Raw genomic sequence first — 23,965 nt, forward strand, 5'->3', positions numbered from 1 at the left:
TGGGGAGGTGACAGCCCCCGGTCTCCCAGCATCGGGGGGAGGTGACAGTCCCCAATCATCGGAGAGAGGTGACAGCCCCCGGTCCCCATGGGGAGGTGACAGTCCCCGGAGACAAGTGACAGCCCCCAGTCCCCATGGGGAGGTGACAGCCCCGGTCCCCACGGGGAGGTGACACCCCCGGTCCCCGGGGGGAGGTGACAGCCCCCAGTCCCCGGAGGGAGGTGACAGCCCCGGTCCCCGAGGGGAGGTGACAGCCCCCGGTCCCCGGAGGGAGGTGACAGCCCCCGGTCCCCGGAGGGAGGTGACAGCCCCAGTCCCCATGGGGAGGTGACAGCCCCCGGTCCCCACGGGGAGGTGACAGCCCCCGGTCCCCGGTCCCCGAGGGGAGGTGACAGCCGCGCTCCCGGGGGCGGTGACACGCGCTGGCGCTGGCGGTGGCGGTGGCGGTGGCGGCGGGGCGGCGCCAGGCCCGGCGGGCGCAGAGCGGAGCCCGCGGCTCCCGGTCCCCGCCGCTGCTGCGCCTTGAACGCGGCGGCAGCAGCGGCAGCAGCGGCAGCACCGGCAGCAGCGGCAGCACCGGCAGCAGCGGCAGCAGCGGCGGCGAGGCCCGGGCATGGCGGAGTCCGGCGGGGCCGAGTTCGGCGCGGAGCGGCCGAGCAGGTGAGCGCGGCCTAGGCCGGGCAGCGGGGCCGGGCCGCGGGGCTGCGAGCCTGCCTTGCCCGGGCCGCGGCACCGAGCGCCGGCCCGCCGCTCCGGCAGCGCTGCCCGGTGCCCGGTGCACGCTGCACGGTGCTCGATATCCGGTGCCTGGTGCTCGGTGCCCGGTGCGTGATGCTCGATGCTCGGTGCTCAGTGCTCAGTACCCGGTGCTCGGCGCCTGGCGCCCGGTGCTCGATATCCGGTGCCCGGTGCCCGGTGCACGGTGCCCGGTGCCCGGTGCACGGTGCCCGGTGCCCGGTGCTCGATATCCGGTGCCTGATGCTCGGTGCCCGGTCCGTGATGCTCGATGCTCGGTGCTCAGTGCTCAGTACCCGGTGCTCGGTGCCCGGTGCTCGATATCCGGTGCCCGGTGCCCGGTCCGTGATGCTCGATGCTCGGTGCTCAGTGCTCAGTACCCGGTGCCCGGTGCCCGGTGCTCGATATCCGGTGCCCGGTGCTCAGTATCTGGTGCCCGGTGCCCGGTGCTCGGTGCTCAGTGCTCAGTACCAGCTGCTCGGTTCCCGGTACTCGGTACACGGTGCCCGGTGCTCAGTGCTCAGTACCCGGTGCTCGGTGTCCGATGCTCGGCTCCCGGTGCTCAGTACCCGGTGCTCGGTGCCCACAGCCCGGTGTTCTAAGTGCTCGATGCTCGGTGCTCAGTGCTCAGTATCCGGTGCTCGGTTCCCGGTGCTCGGTTCCCGGTGCTCGGTACCCGGTGCCCGGTGCTCAGTACCCAGTGCTCGGTTCCCGGTGCTCAGTACCCAGAGCCCGGTGCTCGGTTCTGAGTACTCGATGCTCGGTGCCCTCTGCCCTGTGCCCGGCGCTCGGTTCCCAGTGCCTGGTGCTCGGTGCCCCCGGTGTCCCCGCTGTCCCCGCTGTCCCCTGTGTCCCCGGTGTCCCGGTGTCCCGGTGTCCCCGCTGTCCCCTGTGTCCCCGGTGCCCCCGGTGTCCCCGCTGTCCCCGGTGTCCCTGAGCCCCCGGTGTCCTCACTGTCCCCTGTGTCCCCGGTGTCCCCGGTGTCCCGGTGTCCCCGGTGTCCCTGTGTCCCGGTGTCCCGGTGTCCCGGTGTCCCCAGTGTCCCGGTGTCCCGGTGTCCCTGTGTCCCTGTGTCCCCGGTGTCCCTGTGTCCCGGTGTCCCCGGTGTCCCGCTGTCCCCGCTGTCCCCGGTGTCCCTGTGTCCCGGTGTCCCCGGTGTCCCGGTGTCCCCGCTGTCCCCGGTGTCCCGGTGTCCCTGTGTCCCCGGTGCTCGGTGTCCCCGGTGTCCCTGTTTCCCCGGTGTCCCCGGTGTCCCCGCTGTCCCCGGTGTCCCTGTGTCCCCGCTGTCCCCGCTGTCCCCGATGTCCCGCTGTCCCCGCTGTCCCCGCTGTCCCCGCTGTCCCCTGTGTCCCCGGTGTCCCTGTGTCCCCGGTGTCCCGCTGTCCCCGGTGTCCCGGTGTCCCCGGTGTCCCGGTGTCCCCGCTGTCCCCGGTGTCCCGGTGTCCCGGTGTCCCGGGGCCGGGCATTCTCCTGAGCGGGGCTGCAGGAAGGGAATGATCTCTCTGAGCAGACGCTGTTGCTCGCGGGGTGTGTGAGGAGGGAGGATGAGGTTTGGGGGAGTTTCTGCAGCAGAAAACAGTGAGAATCCCATAGTGACCCTGCAGTGAGCCCACCCAGAGGAACCCCCCGGTGACCCCACCCTGGGGCAGCTCCTGTGCGTTTGTAGAGCTGTAGCAGTTCAGAGACTCCCAATTTTTAATGTTTCAGGCTCATTCTGCTGCCCCCATCCCCTCTGCTGTGCCTGATTTTGGGAGGGGGGGGTCACTCAGGCTTTGAATGCAGCATAGGGCAGGTGGTACCAGGTTTTAGGGTGATGTGGTACCAAGGTTGGGGTGATGTGGTACCAAGTTTGGGGTGATGTGGTACTCATCAGGGTGATATGGTACCTGTCCAGGTGATGCTCTGGGTGTTGCAGGTACCACCTGCTCATGGAGGAGTTTTTGTTCCCGGGGTTTTTTTTGTCTGTGGCCATCCCCAGTTGGTGTTGGACTGTGCTGGGGCAGATGTGGTGTCTGTTTTGGGGCAGTTGTGGTGTCTGTGTCTGTCCTGGGGCAGTTGTGTCTGTCCTGGGGCAGTTGTGTCTGTGCTTTGGGGCAGTTGTGTCTGTTCTGGGGCAGTTGTGGTGCCTGTCTCAGAGCTGTGGTCTCTGTGTCTGTCCTGGGGCAGTTGTGTCTGTGCTTTGGGGCAGTTGTGTCTGTCCTGGGGCAGTTGTGTCTGTTCTGGGGCAGTTGTGTCTGTGTTTTGGGGCAGTTGTGGTGCCTGTCTCAGAGCTGTGGTCTCTGTGTCTGTCCTGGGGCAGTTGTGTCTGTCCTGGGGCAGTTGTGTCTGTCCTGGGGCAGTTGTGTGTGTCCTGGGGCAGTTGTGTCTGTGTTTTGGGGCAGTTGTGGTGCCTGTCTCAGAGCTGTGGTCTCTGTGTCTGTCCTGGGGCAGTTGTGTCTGTCCTGGGGCAGTTGTGTCTGTTCTGGGGCAGTTGTGTCTGTCCTGGGGCAGTTGTGTCTGTTCTGGGGCAGTTGTGGTGCCTGTCTCAGAGCTGTGGTCTCTCTCTGGCTGCTCAGGGACTCGCATCTGTCTCGGGGATGTTCTGCTGCCGCTGTCACGCTGTCACTTCCCTTCAAATCCTCATTTATCCTCAGCTTCCTGAAATAACCCCCGTGTGTGTCATGCCCTGGAGCAGAAACTCTGGCTCTGGAGAAGCCTCTCTGTATCCTCACCTCCAGAAATATCCCAATTTCACCCCTAATGACCATAATGCTCTCGAAGCTCCGTGCTGTGTCACCTGTGGCATCTCATTTTATCACCTCCGTTTCCCCCTCTGCGCCTCCTTTTGCTTTCTCAGGCAGGAATTCCCAGCATTTCTCACTCCAGGTGTTGGTAGCTGCTCCCCTGGCACTGGGGAGTTCCCTGGGTGTGCAGCAGTGAGAAATGGAAGTAATTTGTTTCAGGGCTGTGATAAATCACCCAGGCTGGAGCTGCAGCAGGTTTATTCCCCCGAGCTGCAGCTCTGTCATGTTCCCTATCGCTGCCTGTTTATTTTCTTTGTTAATTTTAAAGCAAAGCCCGTTGAAGTTTGGGTCCTGCTTCTTGTTGGTCTGCAGTTTAAAGGTTTTTTTTACTTGTTTGAAGGTGGATTTATTGAGGAATACGAGTAGAAACCTGATGGAGGGTTTTGGATGTGAGGAGCATTCCAAGGGCAGCAATTCCTTGTTGGGTTCTTGCACTTGTGACTTTTCTGCACTTTTCATTTGCTGGGTGAGGCAGGAGGACAGATGCTCTGGGGCTGTTTCACACATGCCATTTGGATGGTGCACTGCAGCTCCAACACCACGGGCAGAATTTCCATCTTTGGAATTGCTACTGCTTGCCCTGGAGCTGTGGCTGCCCCGGAGCAGGAAAATTCATTTCTCTGCTGGGATCCTGCTCTTCATTCAACACACAACAGGCTGTGCAACACCATGGGGACAAAATGCCCTGGACATGCTGATGGCACGAGATAAAGCCACTCCTGGGCATTGAAAAGCAAATGGCCCAAATTTTCTATTTTGAAATAAACTTGGAGTTTGGGTGGGGTTTTTTTTTTTCCCCCTCTCTCTTCCTCCTTGGGTAGAATTTCATGACTTACAAATGGGTTTCATATTTTACTCTTCATCACGTAGAGGGGAGAATTTCAGGCTGCAGAATTCACTCTGGGGATGTGCTTTGGGGTGGGGGGAAAGAAATGTGAAACCCTTCAGGACCCTCAGCAGGAAAAGCTGCTGTGCTTGTGCCATTCCTGCAGCCTTGGTGAGGTGGGGTTGTGCAAAGCAGGGCCACAAAAACCTGGGAAAAACATCATCCCAGATGCTGGAGAGAATATCCCCATGGGAATTCCATGAATATTTCCATGGGAATTAATTGAGGTGTCCAGACAAGCTGCTGAGGAATTAATTGGGAATAATCCCTTGAAGGACACACCAAAGTGTTTGCTGTGAAACCAGGATGAACAGGCAAGGTGTTATCACAAATTATCTGGGTTCCCATCAGGGCAATGCTGATCTGAGCTTCCCAAACTTTATTCCTTCTGAGAAAATGGTGGGAAAGAGAGAAATATCCAGGGGGATGGAGTAAAACCACAAAGGGCTGAGAGCCTGCCTTGCCCTGGTGTTCATCTCCTACAGCTTCACCCTTCAATCAGACTTGGTTATTTTATTTATTTTTTTTTTTCCCTTTTGGAGCTGAAGTGGAGTTTTTGTAGGGTTTCTATGATCCATCCTCTGCCACATGGCAAGTTTCAGACAGATTTAGTTGTTAGATCTGGTAGACGTGGTGTAAATGTTTATGCTCAAACTGAATCACTGTAAAAATATCTGCTGCCTGCTCTTGCAGTGTGGGGAGAGTCCCAAGCTGGGGGTTTTATTTAGACCAAAAAGAAACTTGGGGGATTCTTCACAGGTTCCTTTCCTACCTCCAAGGTGTGGCTTTGTAAGGAGGAGCCTTGAACAGCAGGACTGTGGCTCAAGTGTCTCTCCCACTTTCTCATTTATTGAGAGAATAAATCACTTTCTCATTCATTTCTCTCATGAGAAAGTTGCTGGAGTTGCACAGAAATTTGGAATCTTTAAGAAAAGCTGTTCAGGGCAAAGTGGCACAAAGCCTGTGCAAGACAAAACTGCTCACAGAGCTGGGAAAAAAAAAACAATGTGATGGGGACAAACCTGAGTGCAGAGAGAAAAGGGCTTGAGCTGGAATTTGCTGCCAGCTGCATGGAAAACACCAATTCCTTCATTTCCATGGAAATGGAAATCACTTTGTGCTGTTTTTTTTTCTGTGTTCTGCAGGGTGGGGAGAGAGCAGCACCTGCCCTGCAGGTCCCTTGTCCCATTGCCAGGCTGTGCAATCCCTGCTGCACCAGCAGCCACAAGCACAGCTCCCAGGAAAAGCTGGGAATTTTCCTGATTCCCTCCCAGGTGTGGAGCACAGGTGGGACAGAGTGGGGAGGGATTTCTTGCAGTGGGGACCCTGCCAGAGGTGCTGGCAGAGCTGGCACAGATTGTCCCCACCTGGCAGGTTTTTGGATGGAGATAACACCACGGATCAGCTCAGAGGTGACCAGGTGACAGGGCAGGAGGGCAGCAGTGCCTGTGTGTGGCCCAGGTGACATTTTTGGGGTGGCCCTGGTGGCTCTGCTGTGCTTCCCCACACCACTAGGTGCCTCCCAGCCTTTGCTCTGCTGGGAGAGGCTCAGCAGCAGAGCACAGATCTGGGTTTTGGGTTATTTCAAATGTGGCACTGCTGTAATTTGGCTTTTGGCTTTGACCCTGAGCTGGGGAAACGTGGAGTGTTTAATTCAGAGCTGCCAGGGGAGCACTGAGTGTGCAACCAGCCTGGTTTTGGGGGTGTACATTGATTTTATGGGATATAAACTCCATGCCCCAAGGGTCCCTGTGTGCCTGGCACTGTCACTGCTGTCACAGTGATTTCTGTGTTTTTTCTGTTTCTTCCTGGCTCGGAGGGATTTGGTTTGGGGCTGACAAAACATAATCAGCAGGTTTGTGGGGTGGGGGACACTTTCCTGTTTTCAGTCCTTGTGATGAGCAGGTGGAGGTGGTGGCACTGATGGGTGGTGGCAGTGTCACCTCTCCAGCTGTCACCTCTCTGCTGGCACCAGCTGGGAGCAGGACTGAGCAAAACCCCAGCACAGGGCAAACCCCTCTGTGCTAGCTCTAAATATGAAAAAACCAGAAATATCAAATCGTTCTAATTAACCTTTATGTGACATTTTAACCCCTCCAGGCCCCACTGTCCAAACCTGAGAGCCCACTGCAACTTTTGGCTGCTGAAAACCAAACTGCTTCTCCCAGCACACAGATACCTCTGGCTCTGTGACAGAAACATGTAAAAAATATGATTCTGGATTTTTTTTTTTTTTTTTTTTTGCTTTTTCTTTCCTCTCCTGGGTACAGCATGTCCTGCCCATGCCTCACACTGAAACCCTGGGTGGTGGCAGAGTTGAACATGTTCACATCTTTCACCCTCAACTTTTATTTTTCTTTTTTTTTTTTTGCTGTTCTGGTTTACCAGGCCAGCCAGTTTTTTGACACCCATCCAGTTTTATTAGTGCAGAAACCAAAATCCCACCTCCTTTGGCTTGCAAACAACCTCCTGATTGATGCCTGGGAGCAGAATAAATTCATGTGTGTCTGCTGGGCCCCGAGTGAGCCCAGCTCAGAAGAAAAGAAAAACAGAGATTTTGGAAATGTCTGAGACTTCTAAGTGCATAAAAAAAAAAAAATTAACAAATAAATGAATTAAAAAGCTTCTTGCTGCTTTACCTTTGAGCTCCAGGGTGTTCTTGGTTCCAGCTTGGGGGAAATGGGATGCAGATAAGGAAATCAGGGGGATCAGCAGGACCTGGGATGGAAAGCACAGAAAAATGAACCAGGTGCCTGCTTAAAACCCAACTTTAATTCTGTTTTCACAGAGTTTTCAGGGCTGAATGAGGCAGGGCTGGCCAGCAGTGGTCAGTGTGGGAGCACAGCAGTTCCCAGTCCCATCCCAGTGCTGACCAGTCCAGCTGCTGGAAAAAGGACAAACCTTTGGGGCCCTGAAACAGCTAAAAAAAAAAAAAAAAGCTTTTTTTTTGCTGGGCTTTGTCCTTTTTCTTTCTCAAACAGCAAATGTTTCTTTGCTCTCCTTTTGCCAAACATTAAATTCCCTTAAATTTTGGGGCTGGAGACTTTTCAAACTTTCCTGTTGCACTCGAGGCGTTTTCCAGAGTTCCATTATTTCCACCCTCCTGAAACTCAGCCCCATTTAAAACCTCTTTATTTGAGCCCTGCAAATTGCCACTCACTTTGAAATAACAATATTTATCTTTTTATTTATTGCTTTGATGAAAGAGATGGTGTCAGGAATGGAAAATGAGTGGAGGCAGAGGGGGCAAATGGGAGAAATTAAGAGAAGGAGTTGGAAAAGGGAACAAAGAAATCGATTAAATGCATTTTAAATTTTTTTTAAATTATTTTTTTACTGCCATATATTTCTTGAGGATGGTTATGTTCTGCTGGAAAACCCCTCCATTCAGAGTGTTAATATTGAATTAGTTGCTGATCATTAAGTGCTTATTGTGGTTGCTAATTTGGCCAATTTGGGAAATGCTGCAGGTATTTTTGTGCCTCATTTTCCTTGCCCCCCCCTCAAATTTCCAAGGAAACTCCTTCTTAGAGAGATGCAAAAGCCACGAGAAAATCATCCCAAAAATCCCAAATGAGAGTCTGGGAAGCAGCAAATCCTCAGTGAAGGGCTCAGCCTTTCTGCCCTAATGGAGCTTTTGGGAGTGTGAAGTGCTAAAAACTCATTTTCATCATTTGGGCATGTGATAGAAAAACCTGAGGATCTGAAATATTACAGTCACCATGGCTACCAGTGACTTATCTGAGGGAGTTTGACTTTTGTTTTGATTTTAAGTGTCTTAATTGTAGTTTAAAAATCAGAATTTAAATGCTTTTTTTTTTTTTTTTTAAGCATGAAACTAAAGGCATTAAATGATTTGCATTATTAAAATATCTATAATGCTGCTTGTCAAAGATTCCTAAAGAAAGTCTTTAATAGTCATACTTAATGTTCTAAATAAAGTTGTTCTCCATCTTTATGGGAGTTTTGCTTCTCTCACCACCAAAAAAAAAAAAAAAAATTCCTTGCAGGTGCCTCACTGGATATTTTTCAATATTTTGCACACACCTGGTGCTTTTCCACAATTTCTACTGCTTTTCCTCCTTCTCTTATTTTTCCCCCAACCCTTCCCAAAAGGAATCCTGAACAAAATCCCCCTTTTAATTTCTCCTAAATGAAAAATTACCCAGCACCAGCTGCCCAAAAAGTGGAAAAAAAATGAGGATGGAGAACCTCAAACCTCCCCTCCTTCCTTCTTGTAAAGAAGAATTTTTTCACCCTTAATTCAATCATTAAAATGTTTTAATTTTCCCTGCTCTAATTCTCTCCACTTGTTGTAAACTCCCTGAAATTCCAACTCAGCTCTCTGAGCCTTTAATCCCAACTTTGATGTTTTTAATCATCAGCACAGATTTGGTAAAAATGATTCATTAGCTCCAAACTCATCCTGGTTTTTTATTCTGAACCTCACTGGGAAACTGTTTTGTTTTGTTTTGTTTTAATAAAGTTCAGGAAATAAAATTCCCAAAATAAAATTGGGAAATCAAGTTCAGGAAATAAAATTCGAGAAATAAAATTCGGGAAATAAAGTTCAGGAAATAATATTTGAGAAATAAAATTTGGAAAATAAAATTCCCAAAATAAAATTTGAGAAATAAAATTTGGGGAATAAAGTTCAGGAGATAAAATTCCCAAAATAAAATTGGGAAATAAAGTACAGGAAATAAAATTAGAGAAATAAAATTCCCAAAATAAAATTGGGAAATAAAGTTCAGGAAATGAAATTCGAGAAATAAAATTTGGGAAATAAAGTATATATATTTTATATATTTATTTTTATATATTTATTTATATATATATTTGATATATTTATTTTGATATATTTATTTTGATATATTTATTTTGGTACATTTATTTTGATATATTTATTTTGATACATTTATTTTGATACATTTATTTTGGTGTATTTATTTATATATATTTATTTTGATATATTTATTTAGGTATTTTTTGATATATTTATTTTGATATATTTATTTTGATATATTTATTTTTCACTCTCTGGCATCCAGCTGCTGCTGCTGGGTTCTGCCCAGCCCAGCTCTTATCACAAATCCCTTTTTTCTCCCCGCAGAGCAAACACTGCTGGGTGCTGCTCTCTCACCTCTGCTCCTCCTGCTTTGTTTTCCATAAATCCCTTTCTTGATTTCTCATGCTTTGTGTGGATTTTTGTTTTACTTTCAGCTTATTTTTTTCTCCTTAAAATCCTTTTTTTATCTATTTTTTTTTTTTCTGGATGTTAGCGATGCTTTTCTTTTGTTTTACTTTTTTTTTCTTTTGGTTGTTGTTTTTTGGGGGTTTTTTTCCCTCCTCAGGGTATTGTGTAATCATTAGATTTTTTTTTATTTTATTCTAACCCTGTAAATAAACAAAAAACACCAAGTTTTTCCTGGAGTAGCTGTTCCATTACCTGTTGAAGTGAATCCCACATCCAAACACCTTCATTGCACAGATGGACCAAACCCGCCCTGAGCTAATCCTGTAAAAGTGAATTGAGGAAAAGGAGGGGAAAAAATAAATATTTGTGCAGGTGACAATGTCTGAAGCTGTGCTGCTCCAGGGACAGCATTCCCATAGGGATAAACCCCAAAACTGGGAGAGGAATATTTAAAATCAATACAAAAAAAAAGAAAATTCCTGCAGGTGAAATCACATCAAACTGGATCTGTGGGTTTTACCTGGATCTTTGTGTGCAGAGCCAGCATCACTTCCCTGCTGGACATTTCCCCTTCCTCCAAATTCCAGAGGGGACAGGGAAAAGCTCTGAGTGGTGACAAACCCAAATTCCAGAGGGGACAGGGAAAAGCTCTGAATGGTGACAAACCCAAATTCCAGAGGGGACAGGGAAAAGCTCTGAGTGGTGACAAACCCAAATTCCAGAGGGGACAGGGAAAGGCTCTGAGTGGTGACAAACCCAAATTCCAGAGGGGACAGGGAAAGGCTCTGGGTGGTGACAAACCCAAATTCCAGAGGGGACAGGGAAAGGCTCTGATCCCTCCTCGCTGCCTCCAGCCCCTCCCTGGTTTTCCTTGGGGTGCACAGACAATTCTTGGAGTGGATCAAGGTCCCTTTTTGCTAATCCTGTTTATTCCCACATTCTGCTCTGATCCTCTTTGATTTCAGGGTGGGATTCAGACCCTGCCCCACTGAGCACCCCCAGCAGCAGCTCCCACGGATTTTGAGCTCCAACCAGCCAAAATTTGCTTTGTGCATCCCAACCCTCCCTCCTCTGATGCACATCCCAGATTTCCCCTCGCTCCCTCTCCCTAAAGCTTGCAGGAAATTGCAACCCGATAGGAGCAGCCCTGTCCCGCATTGTTTGAGGATTGTTTACATCCCTTTTTTTGTTATCCCATCTCCCTGACTCCTCCCTGACCTCGCCGGCTCCTTTGGTCCATTGTGTGTGTGGCTCTTGTTGTTCCAGGGAGTTCTTAGGGAGGAGGGTTGGAGCAAATTCTGGGATTACTCAACCCCAGCCTACTCCTTTTTGGCTCCCTTGCTTTATTCCACCTAAATAATAATAAATAATAATAATAATAATAATAATAATAATAGTGATGATAATTCCCTCTAAGCTCTCTCTCCCACTGTGGATTTGGGAGCAACTCCCAGACTTGGAATAATCAATTCGTGATTTTTTTTGATGTCACATTTCCATAAAACATCCCTCAAAAACTCAGAGAGCAAGCAGCAGGATGCTCCTGGAAGCATCAGCCCCATCCCAAATATCAATCCATGTGTTTTCCCCCTGGATCTTGATCCTGAAAAGTCCATCAGAGCCGGATTAAATTTACAAACAAATTTGGGATTTCCCCCTGAGCAGGCTCAGGGATTCTTGCAGTTCATCCCCCAGGCTGTTCCCCTGGAGCTGGGCTCCTGCTGTTCCCACTCCAGGTGCATCTGAGGCCAGGGGATGCTGCTGGAACAGGTGGGAGAGGCACTGGGAGAAACAGGGAGATGCTGATGCTGGGAGGGGACTGTTGACAGCAGCTGAGCTTATTCAGGGCAACCAGTGCAATATTTTGCTTTTTTCCTCCTCTCCTGGGGGTCAGGAGGATCAAATGGGGCTGGGAGGCAGTGCCAGAGGATTTCTGGAAAGTGTGGAAGTGTTTTGTGCTGGGAGAAGGGAACTCGAGGTGCTGGTGTTCTCTGGGTGGCTCTGAGGTGGGAATTTGCCTTCCCATCTCTCTGGGTGGGCAGCTGATGTTCTGTGCTCGTGTCAAACCAAGTTTCTGTCTGTTCTGTTCTGTTTTCAGCGTGGCTGACAAGAGCAGCAGCCTGAAATGCACCTTCTCTGCTCCTGGCCACAGCACCACGCTGCTGCAGGGACTGGCCTCGCTCCGAGCCCAGGCTCAGCTGCTCGATGTCATCCTCACTATAAATAATGAAGTCTTTCAGGTTCATAAAGTTGTCTTGGCTGCCTGCAGTGACTATTTCAGGTGAGAATCCCATAGGGAAGGAGGCACTTGCACCTTTCCTGTGGGTTTGCTGCCTCCCCAGCCTCCCACCAAGTCCCAAAAGTCCCACCCCATCCCCAAAGTCCCACCCCATCCCAAAAGTCCAACCCCACAGAAGGCTTTGGAGGTTTGTTTTGCTCCACAATGTCCTGCAGGCAGGTAGAGGTTCAGGATCAGTCTCTGCACTCAGGTTTGTTCAATTCCAGCTGCAAGCTCAGGTTTTGACCCCACCTGGGCAGGTGTTGGTGCTGCTTTTGCTATTGGAGCCCCTTGAGCTGGTTTGGGAGTGGCAGTGAGGGCTCCAAAATGAGGAATCCCAAACTCCTGCTCTCTTTAACCAGCCCTGCTCTGTCTGTAGGGATGAGAACACACTTCTGTGTGATCCCAGAAGATCTGAGAGAATTGTTCCAGCTGGTTTGTGCTCAAAACCAAACCATGAGGAGTTCCTGCAGCCAAATTAATGCAGGGGGAGCCAATTGCAGGGCAGGGAATTCAGCCCTGAGTGAAAATAGGTGTTTTATCCATCTTACCTCTGTCACAGAATCACAGAATTGTGGTTGAGGTTGGAAGAAATATCCAAGATGATCAAGTTCAACCTTGTCCCCAGCCCTGAGTGTTGAGTGCCACGTCCAGGAATCCCTTGGGCACCTCCAGGGTGACTCCAAACCTCCCTTCCAAAGCCTGACCACCCTTTCCATGAGGAAAATTTCCCAAATATCCACCCTGACCCTCCTCTGGCCCAGCCTGAGTCATTCCCTGTTGTCCTATTGTCCCCTGGGAGCAAAGCCTGAGCCCCTCACTGTCCCCTCCTGTCAGGGAGAGCCAAAATATCCCCCTGAGCTCCTTTTCCTCCTGAACAGGAACACAATTCCTCCTGGAGCTGCTCTCCCCCAAATGCTGATGGCTCTGTTTTATTCCTCCTGCTGGCTGCAGAGCCACTGCCAGGGTGGTTTCACTGTCAAAATCTGATTGCTGAACTTCAGTGGTGCTAAAGAAGGTTGTCCTGGGGAACAATTGCAGAATAATCCAGCTTTTGAAAACACTCTGTGGTTTTCTTATTTTTTTTTCTTTATCCTGCAGGAAGGGGGAGGGAAAAAGAGTGAAATTGAGGCATTTATGTAATCAGCACTTTAGAACCATAACACTTTTTGGAAGGGAATTGCATTCTAGTTGATGATTTGTCTTCAGCATGGCAACAATAATTTTCCTCTCCCTGCTCTGGGTGTTCTCTGGGATGTGGGATCAGGGCTGGGACATGGCACCTGCAGGGATTTCTGCACAATTCTCTCATCTGCTGCACTCACAAATAATTGGGAATTTCCTTATTTAGGTCATTTAGGATTTCTTGGGTTTGTGCAGGAGGTTTTCTAGCCTGGCTTGGACAGGAAACTTGGAACTCCTGAATTTTAACAGTGCTCCCAAGATATTCCTTTATTCCTTTGTGGATGCAGGGTTTGGGCAGCATTTTTTGGGACTGACTTATACCTTGGCAGCTCTGGTGACACCACAGATTTACCTTTCCCATGGAAAAGAGCAGGGTAGGGGAAAAAAAAATTTAAAAAGCCCAAAAAGTGCAGTTTCAAGACATTTTGTGTGACAGTTCATGGGCAGTGGTGACACCCCACATCACCCTGTGTCACCTGCTCTGACTTTTCCTGCTCTGCTGCTCTTTGATGTGGTTCAAACCTTTACCCCCAAACAGCTCTGGGCAACAAAACCCCCTGGAAGGGGCTGGAAATGGCCCAAAGGGCTGGAAATGGCCCAAACCCCACCAGTGCAGCTCTGGCCTCCCAGCCCTTGGTGTGGAATGTGCTTCCTGTGGAATTTAGGACCTGAGCTCTGGGTGAGGGATGTGCTCACAGCTGGGCTGTAACTGAGCCTTTCCCCCCTGATTTTTGTTTAATTGCCTGTCAGCCCCCTGCTGCAGCTCCCATTTTTCCAGGAAGGAGCCTTGGAGGGGAGGTTCTGCTGGAAGAACAAAGCTGTTCATGAGATGTGTTGCACCTGCAATTTTTAAGCCATTTTGTGCTTCCCTGTGAGGTAACAGGATAGCAGGAATCACTGACCACAGGTGTGCTCCCAAATCCTAAACCTGAAACCCTTCAGGGTGCAGCTCCCAATCTCTGCTGGTGCAGATCCCTTTTTTTTTTTTTTGGTTGGATTTCACAAATTCTGTGGTGTCCAGAATTGTTCACTCCCTGCTCTGGCAGCTCTGCCTCCTCCTGGAGCTTGGTCCTGTGGTCTGCTCTTATTCCTGCTGCCAGTGGGATTGAAAAACTTCTCCAGTTGCTGAATATTCCTCCTCAGTGCAGTGTTTATGCAAGCCTTATGTAAGTCATTGCACACACTCTCATTTCTCCTGGCTCATAAAGATTTTGCCTTGATTTATTCCCCCCTTCCCCATCCTGAGAGAATCACAGCATTAAATAAAACACAACCCCGAGGTGCTGCATCTTTTGCTTAAACAGGGTGGGGATTTTTTTGTTTGTTGTCCTGGTTTGAAGGACAGGTGTCTGTCAATAAAGGCAGAAGCTTCTCTTTGAAATGGAGAATGCAAACCTCCTCTCTCCAAATTATTATTACAATTTTGAAGTTAAGGAGCTCTCAGGCAAAGATATGGGAATTAGGAATAACAGTTCTTTACTAGGAAAATTAAAATAGAAATGCAGTATTACACAGAACAATCCCAACCCTGCCAGAGTCAGAATCCAAGCTGACACCCTCAGTCAGTCAGGGTGGTGGCACAGTCCCATTCCATGGTGCTGCATCCTCCTGCAGGGGCAGATGTGGCTCAGCTGGAGCAGTGCTCCTGGAGAAGGGGCAGTTTCCTCTGAAGCTCCAGGGATGATGTGGAAGGGTCTGGTTTTCCTCTGGAATCCAGTGGAAAGATGGAAACTTGCTGTGCAAAATGTCAGTTTTTCTCTGGGTAGGAAAGGCTTGGCTCCTGCCCTGGCTGGAGCATCTCCCAGTGGGATGATGGAATTTTATCAGCCATGCACTGGGACTCACTGGCCATGAACAGGAGATATCTCCTGGAGGGAGGATGGGCTGTGGGAAGATAAAGATGATTGCCCAGCTGGTTTAAAGATGGCCCATTAGCAGAGAATGTGTGCCAGGAGATCAGGGACACTGCCACACCCAGTTTGAAACAATGGCCCATTAACAGGAGATATCTCCCACAGGGATAAGAATCTGCCACACCCAGTTTAAACAATGGCCCATTAACAGGTGATACCTCCTGGATGAAGGTGGGTCGTGGCAAAGATAAAGATGATTGCCCAGCTGGTTTAAAGATGCCCATTAGCAGATAATCTGTGCCAGGAGATCAGGCTCCAACAGAAGGTGACAGAATGCACATTTCTGGCCACACCAACCCGACCCGTTTGTGTTGCTGCCCTGCAGGGCCATGTTCACGGGCGGGATGAGAGAAGCCAGCCAGGACGTGATCGAGCTCAAGGGCGTGTCAGCCAAGGGGCTGAAGCACATCATCGACTTCGCCTACAGCGCCGAGGTGACGCTGGACCTGGACTGCATCCAGGACGTGCTGGGAGCCGCCGTGTTCCTGCAGATGGTGCCGGTGGTGGAGCTGTGCGAGGAGTTCCTCAAGTCTGCCATGAGCGTGGAGACGTGCCTCAACATCGGCCACATGGCCACCACCTTCAGCCTGGCCTCCCTCAAGGAATCCGTGGACGCCTTCACCTTCAGGCACTTCCTGCAGATCTCTCAGGAGGAGGATTTCCTGCACCTGCCCCTGGAGCGGCTGGTGTTCTTCCTGCAGAGCAACAAGCTGCGGAGCTGCAGCGAGATCGAGCTGTTCCGCGCCGCCGTGCGCTGGCTGCAGTTCGAGCCCGAGCGCCGCGCCAGCGCCAGCCGAGTGCTGTGCCACATCCGCTTCCCGCTGATGAAATCCTCGGAGCTGGTGGACAGCGTGCAGACCCTGGACATCATGGTGGAGGACGTGCTGTGCCGACAGTACCTGCTGGAGGCTTTCAACTACCAGATCCTGCCCTTCAGGCAGCACGAGATGCAGTCGCCGCGCACGGCCGTGCGCTCGGACGTGCTGTCCCTCGTCACTTTCGGCGGCACCCCTTACACCGACAACGACCGCACCGTCAGCCCCAAGGTGTTCTGCCTGCCCGACGCCGCCGGCCGCCAGTTCCGCGAGCTCACCACCATGGAGGTGGGCAGCAGCCACTCGTGCGTGGCCGTGCTGGATAATTTCGTGTATCTGGTGGGAGGGCAGCAGCTGCAGTACCGCAGCGGCGAGGGCGCCGTGGACGCCTCCTACCGCTACGACCCTCACCTCAACCAGTGGCTGCGCATCCAAGCCATGCAGGAGAGCAGGATCCAATTCCAGCTCAACGTCCTGCGAGGGATGGTTTACGCCACGGGCGGCCGGAACCGCTCGGGCAGCTTGGCTTCGGTGGAGAAATACTGCCCCAAGGACAACGAGTGGACCTACGTGTGCTCGCTGAAGCGCAGGACGTGGGGACACGCCGGCGCCACGGTGGGGGACAGGTTGTACATCTCGGGGGGATACGGAATTTCCGTGGAGGACAAAAAAGCTTTGCACTGTTACGACCCCGCCGCCGATCAGTGGGAGTTTAAAACGCCCATGAACGAGCCCAGGGTGCTGCACGCCATGGTCAGCGCTAACAACAGGATTTACGCCCTGGGAGGTCGCATGGACCATGTGGATCGTTGCTTTGATGTCCTGGCCGTGGAATTTTACGTGCCCGAGACTGACCAGTGGACCACGGTGACCCCCATGCGCGCCGGGCAGTCGGAGGCGGGTTGCTGCCTGCTGGAAAAAAAGATTTATATCGTGGGGGGCTACAACTGGCACCTCAACAATGTCACCAGCATCGTGCAGGTCTACAACACCGAGACGGACGAGTGGGAGAGGGACTTGCACTTCCCAGAGTCTTTTGCTGGCATTGCCTGTGCCCCCGTCATCCTCCCGCAGGTGACGAGCCAGAGGTGACTCTGGGCATGTGGGAGAGGGGGGAAAAAAGGACAAAAAAATTTAAAAATTCCAGTTCTCTGCTCCAGAAAGTCCCTCCTGCTGCTGGGGAGTGCAGTTCCATCAGCAGCACTTGTCAGCCAGGCAGACTGAGCAGATGTTACAGCTGGGAAAAGCTTTTCTCTCCTCTCCCTCTTTCTCTCTCTCTGGTTTTTTTGGGGTTTTTTTTCTTTTTTTCTTTTTTGTGGGGGGTGAATTTTGCCAAATTTCCTATTTTTACCAGCATCAGTCACTGCAAACATTGACAGCTCAGGATCACTCAGCACTGGGGTCTTGTTTCCAAGAGATCAGGTGGGGGTTTTTTACCAAGAGCTCCAAAAATAAAAACTATCGTGCGTCGCTTCGTTGGTTTTTTAGCAAACAGGAAAAAAACAAAAACAAAAAACCAAAAAAAAAGCCAAACCAAAACCTGTGTAACACACTGACCTCCAGAAGCAATAAAAGGACAGTGGGAGCTACAAAAGCTCAGGTGCTTGGATTGGGAATGCAGATCCTTGTTTTTCAAAGGTGATTTTTCCTTTTTTCCCCTTCCTGGGAAAGGGAATATTTATCCTTGCACACCTCTGGTCTTCAGTGCTTGCAATTCCTCACCCCCTCCAGCTCCTCTAGTGCAGAAATTCTCCCTTAATTGGGGCCTGCAGAGTTTGCAGCACTAAAACCATGGTGAAAGCTTGATTATATATAAACAGGATGACTATTTGGGTTTAAAAGTGCCAAAAATTTGGCTGCCCTGGCAATAAGAGCTCTGCAGCTGTCCATCAGTGAATCCTGCAGATTCTGGGTTGGGATTTTCACCTTTCCCAGCTCTTCCTCCAGGAAAGGAGGTGGGTGCTACTCCTCCAGCAGCTGGGAGTTTTTTTTCCCTGCCACGTGAATGAGCTGCTTGGCATCCCATAAAAGTGATGGCAGCCCCAGTGGAATGTGGTTTTGTTGTTGTGGTGGTATTTTAAATGAAGAGATTGGTTAAAGATGGCTTTTTTTTTTTTTTTTTTTTTTTTATGAAATCCTCACTGCACAGAACACTTATTGAACTTTTCCTCTCTTCCAAGCCATTCTCCTTATTTATTTTGATGAATGAATTGCAAAGATCTCTGCTTTTATCAGGAATTCCGTTTCCAAGGGCTTTGTTTTGTATCTGTGTCAGCTTGATTTGGATGCACACAATCTCCTTTTGTGGAGAAACTGTTGCATTCTGCTGTGAAATAAATCCTGGGCTGCAAACCTTCAGTGACAACTTGTGTGTGCTGTGCTGCTGAATCCTTGAGAGCTCTGTGCAAAGCATCAACTCCACACCTCTGAGATTTTTTATTTTTTTTTTTTTTAAATTCAGAGGATCAGAGCAGCTTTGAGTTGGATGCAAGGCACTCACATACTGAATTTCAGATAAAAGCTGTGCAGAATTTCCTTTTTTCCTCTCCATTTGCTGCTTTGCCAGCAATAAATGGATGGGAAGGAGGTGTTGGTGTGTGGAATTTGCACTTGGAGACTCTCAGGCACTTCACTGACTCCTTTTCTCTGTTCCTCTGGCTGCCAGAAACACCCAGGACAGGCTTGGCAGAGGCAGGAGATGCTGGGAGGATGAACTGGAGCTCAGCTCAAGCTTCTCAGCTACAAAAAAAAATGGATTTTCCCTCTTTGAATGCTTGCACATGTTGATTAAAATGATGTTTTCAGGTTGGCAGCAAAGGGAGATGTTCCTTGCTGTGCTGAGGGTGTCATTCCTTCATCCAGGGTGGCACAAAAAGGGTTTAGGGGAGATATTTGGGATAAATCCTTCCCAGAGCAGCATCCCTGGAAATGTCCAGGACCAGGTTGGGGCAGCCTGGAATTGTCCCCATGGCACTGGATGAGCTTTAATCCAAAGAACTCTGGAATTCCATCATTCTACAGCATTTCAATATCCTTATCTGCTTTATTTTAAATTTCCCCCTGAAATTCCATCATTCTGCAGCATTTAAATACCCTTATCTGCTTTATTTTAAATTTCCCCCTGAAATTCCATCATTCTGCAGCACTTCAGTATTTATTGTTCCCTGCTTTATTTTAAATTCCCCCCTGAAATTCCATCATTCTACAGCATTTAAATACCCTTATCTGCTTTATTTTAAATTTCCCCTGAAATTCCATCATTCTACAGCTCTTCAGTATCCTTCCCTGCTTTATTTTAAATTTCCCCCCTTTCCTGTGGCAGCAGGGGATGGTTTGGGTGCTCTCTGATCCCTTTTTCTGGATTTGGTTCCCATCCTACACAAACACCTGGAAATCCATGTGGAGACCATCCCTGGAATCCCTTCCTGAAGAAAACCAAGCTTTATTCTTTTTTATTCTTACTATTTTTTAATCCTTTATTCTCCTTTATTCTCCTTTATTCTCCTTTATTCTCCTTTATTCTCCTTTATTCTCCTTTATTCTCCTTTATTCTCCTTTATTCTCCTTTATTCTCCTTTATTCTCCTTTATTCTCCTTTATTCTCCTTTATTCTCCTTTATTCTCCTTTATTCTCTGTATTATTCTTTTTATTTTTATTCTTTTTTCTTCAGGCTTCTCAGGTAGGTGTATGTCTGTTGGGGGAAAGAAGAAAATCCTTGGAAAACATGAAAAAAAAACTTGATCTCACTTTTAAGGACAACCTTACAAAAATCAACATAATCCAGGTATTCATTCCTGTTGGAATCATTGTTTTTCAGACAGGAGGATGCACAAAACCCTCCTGAAATTCTATTTATTAAATAATTTCCTGCCATGAAGCAGAACTGAGCTGAATTCCCATTTTTTTCCTCCTTTCCTGAGGAGCAGGAAAAGAATCTGGAGGTCTCTGGATCAGAGCACTGCAACTCTTTGGTGCTGGAATGTTCTTTTTATAGCAAAGTAAATAATAATTTCTCATCAAGAGAGCTGGAAATCTTCTGGCTGCTCTAAATTTAGGAGAGGCTCAAAATATTTGTGGACCATAAATATTTTGGATGATAAATTTTGCTGTGTAGGGGATGGAGTTGTGGCTCTGGGCTGGGCAGAACTTCTCTGATGTTGTGACAAAAAATGAGTTTAAAAATTCAAGAATTGATGGTTTTAGGGGGTTAAAAATTCTGGGGGGATTGGAAATGCAGCCATGAAAATTCTGGAATGAAATTGGGCAAATTTAGAAATGCAGCTGGGGTTGAATTGGGCAAATTTGGAATGCAGCCATGAAAATCCTGGGGTGAAATTGGGCAAATTTGGAAATGCAGCCATGAAAATTCTGGGATGAAATTGGGTAAATTTGGAAATGCAGCCATAAAAATCCTGGGGTGAAATTGGGTAAATTTGGAAATGCAGCTGAGGGGGAATTGTGAGAATTTGGAAATGCAGCTGGGGGTGAATTGGGTAAATTTGGAAATGCAGCTATAAAAAATTCTAGGAGGGAATTGGGCAAATCTGGAAATGCAGCCATGAAAATTCTGGGGTTGAATTGGGAAAATTTGGAAATGCAGCCATAAAAATCCTGGGAGGGGGAATTGTGTGAATTTGGAAATGCAGCCATGAAAATCCTGGGATGAAATTGGGTAAATTTGGGAATGCGGTTAGGGGGGAATTGTGTGAATTTGGAAATGCAGCCATAAAAATTCTGGGGTTGAATTGGGCAAATTTGGAAATGCAGCCATAAAAATCCTGGGAGGGAATTGGGTAAATTTGGAAATGCAGCTGGGGGGGAATTGTGTAAATTTGGAATTGCCCCTGGGCAGGTGGGGAGCAGCAGGAACACACTTAGCACAGAGCTGGGGTAACAATTCCTTTCTCTCTGATGTTTTATGAGCCTGGAATTTTGCTCCAAACTGCAAAAAGCAGCTCTGGGAATCTTGGCAGGATGGAGAGCAGCGAGACTGGGAATGTCTGCATCCCATTATTGGTGTCACTGACCCTTTTCCAGAGGCTCCTCCTGCTCCCAATCCCTGTCACTTCTCCCTAGCCCAGAACCAGATAATTCACTCAGACGTGCCTGCAGCCCTGCAAGTTTTGTAACAGCAGAGGGAAAAAATCCCATTTATTTGATTCAAACAGAAGGAAAAGACTCCCAGCAGCTCCCAGTTGGTGCTGGTTTGCAGTGCTGCTGTGGGAGCCACATCAAACCCAGGCAGGAATTCCCATTTCCAGGGCTCTGATAAGGGCTGGAGCTGCTGAAACTCCACAAACTTTCGGGACATTTATCACAGCAGGATTATTGGAGCCAGACTACTGTCAGGATAAATAAAACATGTTCCCCAGTGCAGCTCTAATTATGATTTTTAGCCAGTTGTGTAATGTGCAGAACTTTATTTACAATAAATCTTCCAGTTGCTCGTACAAATGAATGGGATTTCATCACTCGTGGCTGCAGGAGCAGGAAAAGGGGATGTGGATGGAGAAATTCAGATTTTGGGAGGATTGGAGGAGCAGGATAAGGGGATGTGGATGGAGAAATTCAGATTTTGAGAGGATTGAGGAGTGGGATAAGGGGATGTGGATGGAGAAATTCAGTTTGGGAGGGTGGAAGGAGCAGGGAAAGTGGATATGGCTGGAGAAATTCAGATTTTGGGAGGATTGAAGAGCAGGATAAGGGGATGTGGATGGAGAAATTCAGATTTTGGGAGGATTGGAGGAGCAGGATAAGGGGATGTGGATGGAGAAATTCAGATTTTGGGAGGATTGAGGAGTGGTATAAGGGGATGTGGATGGAGAAATTCAGATTTTGGGAGGATTGAGGAGTGGGATAAGGGGATGTGGATGGAGAAATTCAGATTTTGGGAGGATTGAAGGAGCAAGAAAAGTGGATGTGGATGGAGAAATTCAGATTTTGGGAGGATTGAGGAGCAATTCAGAGTCTGGGGGTGCTGGCCCATCAGGACAGGGAGGGAGCAGAGCTCTGGCCTTCCAAGCAGAGCTCAGCTCTGCTGTTTTCCACCTGGGAGCACAGAAATATCCCCCAGACATCCCCCCCCCGAGGTGTTGGGAGCATTTTGAGATTCCTCCCTGCATGCTAATGCTGAGTGGGCACAGCAGCATCCCACAGCCTCCAGAACTTTTTGTTTCTCGTTCCCTGGAACAGGCACTTCTCTGTTTGATGGCTCAGCTCCAGGGAGGTTTCAGCTTTTATTTGTGGGGCAGGGACTTCTCTGACTGCTGCAACGCTGAGGCTTCCAGAAAATCAACACAAAATGGGTTTTTCTGCTGGGAAACAGCTGCTGGTTGAGCTGTGCCCTCCCCAAAATCAGCCTCAGGAAATCAGGGGAAGGGTGAGGAGGATGAGGAGGGTGACAATTTCCACCCCTGGGAATGTGCAAGGACAGGTTGGAGGGGCTTGGAGCAGCCTGGGATGGTGGAAGGTGCCCCCCTGGATGATTTTTATCCAACCCACACCACTCTGGGATTCTCTGAAAGCAGAAAAAGCTGCTGGGGCAAAAGTTTTCAGAAGGTTTTGTGAGAGAAATCAAAGCTGCTTTGCTGGGTCCCTGAGGCTTTGCAGTTGCTCTTTCACACCCAGGCCCCTGTAATTAGCTGGAACTGGTTTACATGGCTTCTTAAGAAATTAAAATCACTTTTTTTTTTTTTTTTTTTTTTTTTTTTGGGGGTTGTTTGTTCAGGCCACCAGCCCAGGCTGCCCAGCTGGACTGAGCCCTTTGAAGTCCCTGGGCTTGCACCACATCAGGAGCACCCAGAGCAGAATGGATCCTTTTAATATCCTTCAGATTTTTGATCATCCAGGTCCCAGCTGCACTAAAAACCATTTTCCATGTGGTTTTAGTGATGTTTGTAATCAGGCTGTTAATCTGGGCCTGCCCACAGAGCTGCCAATTATTTAGTTTTAAATGCAAAGTTCTTTTTTTTCCTGCTCCTGCTGTGGCCTGGGGTGGTGTTTGATCCTCTTTGGGATGCAGAGGATCAATGCTGGCATTCAGTGCCAGCCCTCCAGGACAGCTGTTCACAGCTGGATTTCACAGCAATTTGAATTTCAAGGAGGTTTGGAAGGGAGAAGTTGGCCCCAGGGTGCAGGTAACGTGCCTGGGCTGTTCCTTTCTGCAGGATTTGGGGTTTGCACGTGAGGGGAGGCTGCCAAAAGCCTGGGCTGGGTGTTCCTGAGGGAGAAAATCTGAGTTTTCTCCATGGAAAAGGGGCGGGATTAACCCCTGGATGGGCAGAGGGGGAAAGAGGGACCCTGGCAGGTGATTTAAATGGGATTTTGGGGAGATCCCAGAGCAGCTGTGGCTGCTCCATCCCTGGAAGTGCCCAAAGGTTGGGATGGTGGGAGATGTCCCTGGGGAAAAGGAGCAGCTCCCAGGAGCCACAAAAACAGGAATTCTGTGTTGGCTGCAGTGTCCTGCTGAAAAATCCACTTTAGTGATGCTCCCACCTCACAGAAATGACAAAAACTCAGGAGGTGCCTGGCTTGGTTTATCAGGATTTCATGCAAAAAAACCACCCAGAGCTCTCCTTCATACATTGATTTGTTTATTTTGAATATCTTCAGTGTGAAAATTGAGGTTAGATTCAAGGAGAGGGGCAGAGCCGAGCTTGGGTTTGCTGGGGGATGTGAAGCAGGGCAGGATCTCAGAGCAGGTCCAGGGCTCCTTGGGCACTGCCAGGGGCTCCCAGATCCTCTGGGAATTCCATCCCAGCCCCTCCCAGCCGGGAATTCCATCCCAATATCCCACCCAGCAGTGGGAAACCATTCCCTCCGTCCCTTGGGAATTCTCTCTCCATCCTTCTTGTGGCTCTTCAGGGAGGGTCGGGCGGCTCCTCACCGCTGCCTCTGGCAATTCCCTCATGGAATTCTCTGTCTCCCAGCCCTTGGGGAAGGCACGGAGAGGCAGAGCAGCTTTTCTGGCTCCCAACATTGTCTCAGCAAACCGGGAATGCTCCGTGTCCTGGGAATGATCCCAGGAATGATCTCGGGAATGATCCCTGCATCCCGGGAATGATTCCTGTGTCCCGGGAATCATCCCTGCATCCCAGGAATTATCCTGGGAATGATCCCTGTGTCCCAGGAATGATTCCTGTGTCCTGGGAATGATTTCGGGAATGATCCCTG

The 23,965-nt window shown here is 49.4% G+C and overlaps 1 protein-coding gene across 2 annotated transcripts; it reads left to right on the top strand.

The window, feature by feature from the left end:
* Positions 1-533: 533 nt before the first annotated feature.
* KLHL26 (kelch like family member 26) lies at positions 534-16,917 on the top strand. 2 transcript variants are annotated; one of them, XM_079328296.1, is made up of 3 exons: positions 534-660; positions 11,700-11,882; positions 15,303-16,917. In XM_079328296.1, the coding sequence occupies exons 1-3, from the start codon at positions 614-616 to the stop codon at positions 16,882-16,884; spliced, it is 1,812 nt and encodes a 603-aa protein (XP_079184422.1). In that variant the 5' UTR covers positions 534-613; the 3' UTR covers positions 16,885-16,917. The 2 variants fall into 2 exon arrangements, with proteins under 2 accessions (XP_079184422.1, XP_079184423.1); XM_079328297.1 differs by lacking the exon at positions 534-660 and adding an exon at positions 11,548-11,579.
* Positions 16,918-23,965: the final 7,048 nt, after the last annotated feature.

This window comes from Erithacus rubecula (assembly GCF_903797595.1).
Source record: "Erithacus rubecula genome assembly, chromosome: 28".
Classification (NCBI taxonomy): domain Eukaryota; kingdom Metazoa; phylum Chordata; class Aves; order Passeriformes; family Muscicapidae; genus Erithacus; species Erithacus rubecula.

Bases quoted from the DNA above. Each gene is read 5' to 3' on its own strand.
- KLHL26 (XM_079328296.1), top strand. From the start codon at position 614: ATGGCGGAGTCCGGCGGGGCCGAGTTCGGCGCGGAGCGGCCGAGCAG. The intron at 661-11,699 runs GTGAGCGCGGCC...TTCTGTTTTCAG, and splicing joins GGCGCGGAGCGGCCGAGCAG to CGTGGCTGACAAGAGCAGCA. The intron at 11,883-15,302 runs GTGAGAATCCCA...GCTGCCCTGCAG, and splicing joins GCCTGCAGTGACTATTTCAG to GGCCATGTTCACGGGCGGGA.